Source organism: Bacillus rossius, chromosome 6 (genome assembly GCF_032445375.1).
Source record: "Bacillus rossius redtenbacheri isolate Brsri chromosome 6, Brsri_v3, whole genome shotgun sequence".
Classification (NCBI taxonomy): domain Eukaryota; kingdom Metazoa; phylum Arthropoda; class Insecta; order Phasmatodea; family Bacillidae; genus Bacillus; species Bacillus rossius.
The window spans coordinates 3225877-3234528 of NC_086334.1; the positions used below are offsets into that span (position 1 = coordinate 3225877).

The 8652-nt window shown below is 49.9% G+C and overlaps 1 protein-coding gene across 1 annotated transcript; it reads left to right on the forward strand.

Moving 5' to 3' along the window:
* The first annotated feature begins 2257 nt into the window (after positions 1–2257).
* LOC134533370 (uncharacterized) lies at positions 2258–7821 on the forward strand. Its single transcript, XM_063370890.1, has 3 exons — positions 2258–2405; positions 3787–3968; positions 7411–7821. Exons 1-3 carry the CDS (start codon positions 2258–2260, stop codon positions 7690–7692), a joined length of 612 nt encoding a protein of 203 aa, XP_063226960.1. The 3' UTR covers positions 7693–7821.
* The last annotated feature ends 831 nt before the right edge of the window (positions 7822–8652 follow it).

Here is an 8652-nt window from a genome sequence, read left to right on the forward strand (position 1 = left end):
TCGAATCACAATAATCGCAGTAAACAGGTGTCCCGAGTCGGTAGCCAATGACCAGGTGATATTTGCCCGAGTACATAGAGAATCGTGGAGTCTATCCTAGTGGTCACTGAAACCGCGAATTTTTCCAGTCCCTAGCCATGGAGGTAGGAGTTGTCAAGAGACGGCACTCTGTGACGTAGTTGAAGTCACTTTCTAACCTTGCCACCACCATATTGTTACACCCAAAACATGGAGGTGGTTAGTTAGTATGAATTAGAATCTTCTAGTTTAAAAAAAAGGTCACTGTTTAGTGATTTGTATATATGTTTCACATTTATTGACTGTGCTTGGAACTTGGACATGTCACAGTATTTTTTTTTTTGGGTGCAGTGTTGTAGTTTGCTGTAGTTGACGAAACCTTCTCCTGGGTTTGTATATCCAACAAAGGCCAGTTCATACTTACATAAGATGGCCTTCTAGACACAACTCGGTGGTGGGCGTTGCTATGTTTCACCAATCTTCGGGTGAAAAATTCTGATTTCAATTTCATAATAAAAAGTCATTTAAAACTTCTTTTTTTTTCACAATGCAGACACTACACTTAGGCCATTTTTTTTGGGCGTCTAACCAACATGGCGCAATGATTACAGCTGGAGTAGAAAAAACGGCTTCGCACACTTACCACGTTATCTAGCCCCTGAACTATGCATGCCCGTTGCCATTCAGAAGTAGCAGGCCTAGACAATCTCTCTCTCTCTCTCTCTCTCTCTCTCTCTCTCTCTCTCTCTATGTGTGTATATATATAGCTTCTGTGGCATAGTAACAAAACCTAACACTATATAGGTATATAGTAAAAAACCCAACACTATAGATATAGTAACATATATATAGTAAATAAACCTAACACTATATATATAGTGTTTGGTTTTTTTTTACAAACCCACAGGAGCTCTAAATTTCTCCGAGGTGGAAAGTACCCTACGTCCTACTCCAGGACCCAACTCCGCTAAGCCTGGAGGAGCTGAGTGGTAACAGCAGCTTAGGACAGGCAAGGGCAGGCGGTGTGAGAGCGATGGCCAGCGCCACTCAGCGGCCGGTTGCGTCAGCGCTGAAAAGCCCCGCGCACCCCCCGCCTGGACGTGTGTCAAGTTGGCGACCACACATTGCAATTTCAAGGTCAAAATTAGTGCTCAATTTGTGCTAATTTGTGCCGTAGAAAACAGAATTTGTGCTGCATTACGTAAATAGTTATAGCATATAGTAAGTTGGTCACCAACTTGACGTCAAGTTGGCGACCAACCAAGGAAGATATCAATTTTTTTGAACTGAATTTCATGTCACGAATTAGTGCTCAATTTGTGCTGCCAGAAGCCAAAATTTAAATATTATCGCAACGTAAAAAAAAAAAAAGTTATAGCCCTTGATATGTTTCAAGCATATTGGCAGCTGGCGAAAACACATTTGAATTTCAAGTTCAAAATTTGTCAAAAAAATTAGTGCTCGATTAAAGATAATTTGTGCCGTTGGAAACAGAATTTGTGCTGCATTACATAAAAAGTTATAGCATATCGCAAGTTGGTCGCCTACTTGACGTCAAGTTGGCGACCACCCAAGGAAGATATCAGTCCCGCCTGTTGCGTCAGCCCGGTCAGGCGCTGATAAGCCCCGCGCACCCCCTGCCTGTGCGAGGCATGGCCCCGGCGCTGATAAGCCCCGCGCATATCCGCGCCTCGTGGGCGTCTCGTGCACGCGTCGAGATGCTTCCCCCACTCCCGCCCATCGTCATTCACGTCTGCCGACTACCGTGCATGTCGTCTCACAACCTCGTTCTGATCTCATTAATGCGAGGCCTGCAAACTGATACAGTGAAGGTTTTTGTACGTGACGTCTAATCAATCGATGAACGCCGGCTGTACGCAAGAAAAAAGTGTCCCGTAACGCACATTGTCCCGTTACACTGCGTCCCGTTACGCTCATCGTAAGCTTGCGCCGCTTCTATCTCTCTTCAACTCGATTGGAACAATCGATTTGACTTTTTTCGAGGGCACATTAAACTTGAAACACTCCCATTCGTTTTTCTACTTTTCCCATCATCGTCCTATCCTTGACAGAATAACACAGATTAGAAGAAGTTAAATAGCAAACATGTATAAACGTTATGGTTAAAATAATCTGTTCGTTAAAGCAATAAACATATTTGAGTTAATGAGTGCAAATAAAAGTACATGGTTATTCCCCACGCTTCCTCCCGTGCAGACATGGCTGTCGGCGGGACGCGATGCCCCAAAAGGCCGCGGGACACGAGGCTGACGCGTGTGGTGGGTGTGCGCCCCCGGCCCAGACCACGCCCACCCTGGGGCAGCCACGCCCCCCGGGGTCAAGGTCGCCGGACCGCCGCTATGGACCCCGCTCCTTTGACGCGCGAGGCGAGCCGGATGTCGGTCTGGGGTCGCTGACCCCCGCAGCTGCGCGCCTTCCGCGCGACCCGTGGCCGAGACACGAACTGGAAGCCGGAATAACATGTTTCTTCTTGAAATAGTACAAATGTCTGCAAAATACATTTAAAAAATGGAGGTTTTCAGTAAAGTCAGTTTACGGACGATAATTTGACGTGATAACGTCATAACAAAACATTGATAAAAAATTCCATACTTTTTTTCAATTTTCAAAAATTATTTTACAGTTTTTTTTTTTGCAAATTTAATTTAAATAATTTGTTTAAATATAATCACGAACAATTAGTTTTAAAAAAAGCCCGCCTTAACCTGTTTGATATTATAGAAGATTTTCTCGCACGGTGGTTGGCCTCGTTCTCGCAGGCTCGACTCGGGTGGAACGTGACACTTTTTGGTGCGTGCAGCCGGCGTTCATCGATTTATAAGACGTTATCACGTCAAAAAAAAAAACAATAATCGGAGCCGCGGCCAGTGTATTTCTCGAAAAGAAGCAGCGAGACTAAATACGAACTCGGCGGTCGTTCTGACCGTTTCCTCCTCGTTGGCAGCACGAAACTGCGCGGACGCCGTTCCGTTTTCCACGGCCGCTCGCATCGACGCGCACCGTTACGACGCAGGAGTGTGTAACGTTCGTGCAGGCAACGTAACTGGAAGGAAGGCCGTCAGATGGCGACAGTGACCTCCGAAGCTCTTGGCTGCCGACCCAGCACTCACGAATGACGTCATGGCGCGGCCGTCGGAGGCAATCATCAGAAAGTTGAAGGGTCAAATTTTGGTAAAACGTGAGAAAAACATTTTTAAAAAATTTACAACGACAAAATTATTCGACCCCTAAGGACCCTTCACCCAAAATGTATTTTCTAAATAATTCCACCATCACGCCAATTCAGTTGATCTAACTCTCCACAAATCACTCTGTATAGTGCTTATATCTAATTTATCTTTCTATATATCAATCTGTTCTCTATATAACAATATCCATATAGCTCTCTACACCTCTATATTTGTCATTCTAAAAAAAAAGAAAATATTAAAATACCCATCTACATTTTTATATATCTTTTTACCTATCACAGGTGTGACATTGGTATATATAAATAAAACACGCGCGTTAACCAATGCAACGTTAAAGCAATCGGTGAAGTACTTCCGGAACGAATATTTGCACGTTTATTTGTATATAGATTTTGTTTAAGAAAATGTCTAAGTTTTATTGATATTTGAAACTTAATTTTCGGTGTCGGCATATCCCCCCAGGCGCAGAGGTTTGTTGGTGGCCACGTCAACTGTGAACGGGCCGGCGGATGTTGTCTTGTCCTTGAGCGGGCGGCCCGGGTCCCCCGCGGTCCAGGAACTGGCCAGGCGGAGACACGCCCTGAGCCGGGGCTGCCGGCTGCGCCCACGGAGGCTCAAGGCCGGAGTATCCCGCCGCACCTGCCACTTATAAGGCCGCGGTCCACACCTGGGGAGTGGTCAGTTCTCCGGCTGTTCACTCCTCGCGAGTCGCCTGCCCCAGCTCCCGCCGTCATGAAGGTGAGCCCGTCGGTGCTCTGACGCTGCTGGTTTGTTTGAGTCACTCCGTCCTAGCAACTGTTCCATTTCCTGCACCTCCTGTGCATTTTCTTGTTTGGCGGCCACATTGTTTTCAATAACTTGATTTAGCGCTCCAAATACCTTGCCTTATGAGTTGGTTAATATTTTTTTTTAATATTCAAACGTAGCTTATACCAAAGAAAACTATAAAGTTAGATATAGTATTTATTGTGTGTAAATTATAATATTTATTTGGACTAACTAGTCATCACAGATATAACTTTTTAGGTACTGGAAGTTATTTATGAGATATGTTAAAGATTAACAATACACGTTGGAACTAATTTTATGTGTTTTGTCAATGTTCTGCCACCTTACACTTTCATCATAGGTTTTATCCCTTTGTTTGAATTTAATATGCAGGTTAGGCCCCATCTGGGCCAGTGTCTACCTTGTGGAAGGTAACACGAGCTGATGCTCGCAGTGGGAGTTGGGACTCTGATGGGGCCCGGCCTTACGCAGAACAGAGGTACTGCAGCAGGAACCGACCGTGGACTACATAAAGGAAACACCACAGCATTCACTTGGAATGACTTTCATTGCGGACATAACTTAAAATAATAGCCGCCGACATCAGTATCATAAATATTGTCAATATACAAATTTATTTCATGATGCAAATGGGTATTGACATGAATGTCATGTTGCTGGTACACCCAGAATTGCTCTCCAGACACAGGCGCTTGATACAGAGGCAGCAGCCACGGTAGTGTCTCGGTAGTGTCTCGGTAGTGTCTCGGTAGTGCTCCTCCAGAGGGCATGACGGTGTCCTGGTGTCCGCAGGTCGCCGCAGCCACGGTAGTGTCTCGGTAGTGTCTCGGTAGTGCTCCTCCAGAGGGCATGACGGTGTCCTGGTGTGCGCAGGTCGCCGCAGCCACGGTAGTGTCTCGGTAGTGTCTCGGTAGTGCTCCTCCAGAGGGCATGACGGTGTCCTGGTGTGCGCAGGTCGCCGCAGCCACGGTAGTGTCTCGGTAGTGTCTCGGTAGTGCTCCTCCAGAGGGCATGACGGTGTCCTGGTGTCCGCAGGTCGCCGCAGCCACGGTAGTGTCTCGGTAGTGTCTCGGTAGTGTCTCGGTAGTGCTCCTCCAGAGGGCATGACGGTGTCCTGGTGTGCGCAGGTCGCCGCAGCCACGGTAGTGTCTCGGTAGTGTCTCGGTAGTGCTACTCCAGAGGGCATGACGGTGTCCTGGTGTCCGCAGGTCGCCGCAGCCACGGTAGTGTCTCGGTAGTGTCTCGGTAGTGTCTCGGTAGTGTCTCGGTAGTGCTCCTCCAGAGGGCATGACGGTGTCCTGGTGTGCGCAGGTCGCCGCAGCCACGGTAGTGTCTCGGTAGTGTCTCGGTAGTGCTCCTCCAGAGGGCATGACGGTGTCCTGGTGTCCGCAGGTCGCCGCAGCCACGGTAGTGTCTCGGTAGTGTCTCGGTAGTGTCTCGGTAGTGCTCCTCCAGAGGGCATGACGGTGTCCTGGTGTGCGCAGGTCGCCGCAGCCACGGTAGTGTCTCGGTAGTGTCTCGGTAGTGCTCCTCCAGAGGGCATGACGGTGTCCTGGTGTCCGCAGGTCGCCGCAGCCACGGTAGTGTCTCGGTAGTGTCTCGGTAGTGCTCCTCCAGAGGGCATGACGGTGTCCTGGTGTCCGCAGGTCGCCGCAGCCACGGTAGTGTCTCGGTAGTGTCTCGGTAGTGCTCCTCCAGAGGGCATGACGGTGTCCTGGTGTCCGCAGGTCGCCGCAGCCACGGTAGTGTCTCGGTAGTGTCTCGGTAGTGTCTCGGTAGTGCTCCTCCAGAGGGCATGACGGTGTCCTGGTGTCCGCAGGTCGCCGCAGCCACGGTAGTGTCTCGGTAGTGTCTCGGTAGTGCTCCTCCAGAGGGCATGACGGTGTCCTGGTGTCCGCAGGTCGCCGCAGCCACGGTAGTGTCTCGGTAGTGTCTCGGTAGTGTCTCGGTAGTGCTCCTCCAGAGGGCATGACGGTGTCCTGGTGTGCGCAGGTCGCCGCAGCCACGGTAGTGTCTCGGTAGTGTCTCGGTAGTGCTCCTCCAGAGGGCATGACGGTATCCTGGTGTCCGCAGGTCGCCGCAGCCACGGTAGTGTCTCGGTAGTGTCTCGGTAGTGCTCCTCCAGAGGGCATGACGGTGTCCTGGTGTGCGCAGGTCGCCGCAGCCACGGTAGTGTCTCGGTAGTGTCTCGGTAGTGCTCCTCCAGAGGGCATGACGGTGTCCTGGTGTGCGCAGGTCGCCGCAGCCACGGTAGTGTCTCGGTAGTGTCTCGGTAGTGCTCCTCCAGAGGGCATGACGGTGTCCTGGTGTCCGCAGGTCGCCGCAGCCACGGTAGTGTCTCGGTAGTGTCTCGGTAGTGTCTCGGTAGTGTCTCGGTAGTGCTCCTCCAGAGGGCATGACGGTGTCCTGGTGTGCGCAGGTCGCCGCAGCCACGGTAGTGTCTCGGTAGTGTCTCGGTAGTGCTCCTCCAGAGGGCATGACGGTGTCCTGGTGTCCGCAGGTCGCCGCAGCCACGGTAGTGTCTCGGTAGTGTCTCGGTAGTGTCTCGGTAGTGCTCCTCCAGAGGGCATGACGGTGTCCTGGTGTGCGCAGGTCGCCGCAGCCACGGTAGTGTCTCGGTAGTGTCTCGGTAGTGCTCCTCCAGAGGGCATGACGGTGTCCTGGTGTGCGCAGGTCGCCGCAGCCACGGTAGTGTCTCGGTAGTGTCTCGGTAGTGCTCCTCCAGAGGGCATGACGGTGTCCTGGTGTCCGCAGGTCGCCGCAGCCACGGTAGTGTCTCGGTAGTGTCTCGGTAGTGCTCCTCCAGAGGGCATGACGGTGTCCTGGTGTGCGCAGGTCGCCGCAGCCACGGTAGTGTCTCGGTAGTGTCTCGGTAGTGCTCCTCCAGAGGGCATGACGGTGTCCTGGTGTCCGCAGGTCGCCGCAGCCACGGTAGTGTCTCGGTAGTGTCTCGGTAGTGCTCCTCCAGAGGGCATGACGGTGTCCTGGTGTGCGCAGGTCGCCGCAGCCACGGTAGTGTCTCGGTAGTGTCTCGGTAGTGCTCCTCCAGAGGGCATGACGGTGTCCTGGTGTCCGCAGGTCGCCGCAGCCACGGTAGTGTCTCGGTAGTGTCTCGGTAGTGCTCCTCCAGAGGGCATGACGGTGTCCTGGTGTGCGCAGGTCGCCGCAGCCACGGTAGTGTCTCGGTAGTGTCTCGGTAGTGCTCCTCCAGAGGGCATGACGGTGTCCTGGTGTCCGCAGGTCGCCGCAGCCACGGTAGTGTCTCGGTAGTGTCTCGGTAGTGCTCCTCCAGAGGGCATGACGGTGTCCTGGTGTCCGCAGGTCGCCGCAGCCACGGTAGTGTCTCGGTAGTGCTCCTCCAGAGGGCATGACGGTGTCCTGGTGTCCGCAGGTCGCCGCAGCCCTGCTCCTCGTGTTCGCCGCCTGCGCCTCAGCCGGCCTGCTGGCGCCCAGCTCCTACCTGGTGCGCACGCCCAGCCTGGACAGCGCCGTCATCAAGTCGGACCGTCTGGGCGGCAACTTCGCCTACAGCTCGGTGGAGGGCCACGCGTACCAGGCCGTCAGCCCCGTGGTGCAGAGCGTGGTGGCGCCCGTGGGCGTGTCCTACACGGCGCACCAGGTGCCCCTGGGCTACGCCCTGCCCCACGCCTACCCGGGGGTCCTCTACGGCTGAGCAGGACCTGCTTGATCCTTGCTGACCCACCTGCCACCCGTGACCGTTCATTCCGCATGACATGAGCTCATACATCCGTCGTGACGACTGTTCACTTAATTTATGTTACAAATAAATGCTTTATAACAACTCCCTGTAACCTTTTTATTTGACCCATGTACCTTTGGAATTAATTAGTCTCAGGACATTTTAATGATCTGTTATCACGTACCTACAGGATATTTACAACAATTATCATAGGCATGAGAGGCTTTGGTATTTTTCATCTTATCCTATGTTTTGTAAATTGTACCTACTCTTCTCAATACTGCCAGATTATTTTTGTGATATAATTGTGCTAAATAATGCCAATGATGACTAAAATAACATATAATTAAATTAATTTCGAAAATATCCACTTAGAAAATTACATTTTTAAATTGGATTTGTATTTATGTTTCATATTTAATTAAATTTAAAAATCTAATAAATTAAAATGACTCATATAAGCACTTCACTTATATTATATTTATGTTACAAAAAACAATAATTTATTAGATATATGAGGAATCAACTTGCAATAACCGTCATATGCATCATGTATGGTATAGAGGAAATTGGTGAAAACATTTTACGACTTCAGTCTTACTGTTAAAATCTGTTTAGTAACGAGTAAATGGTTATTTTTGCTTTTAAAATTTTATTTTACACTTCACATATTTTGCAAGTGTACCACAGACGGGTTTTGCTAGTTGACATTCCGCCATCTTACGAATGTACCTCACTTGGAAAACCTGCGAAATGCGTCATACACTTCCATACCTGCTAAATTACTATATTTACAATAATTAAAACCTAAAAATTGTATCCTTTCACAGGAGAATTTCTAAAAAAATTTTTTTAAAAATATATGCATTAGAAGCAATTTAAAACCAAAGCTTTTTGTAGAATTGGTATTTTTTTTAATTTGAGGATTTCGCT

Coding starts and splice junctions, on each gene's coding strand:
- LOC134533370 (XM_063370890.1), top strand. CDS start 2,258: ATGCCCCAAAAGGCCGCGGGACACGAGGCTGACGCGTGTGGTGGGTGT. Junction 2,406..3,786: donor CCGCTCCTTTGACGCGCGAG/GCGAGCCGGATG, acceptor CCCGCGGTCCAG/GAACTGGCCAGGCGGAGACA. Junction 3,969..7,410: donor CAGCTCCCGCCGTCATGAAG/GTGAGCCCGTCG, acceptor TGGTGTCCGCAG/GTCGCCGCAGCCCTGCTCCT.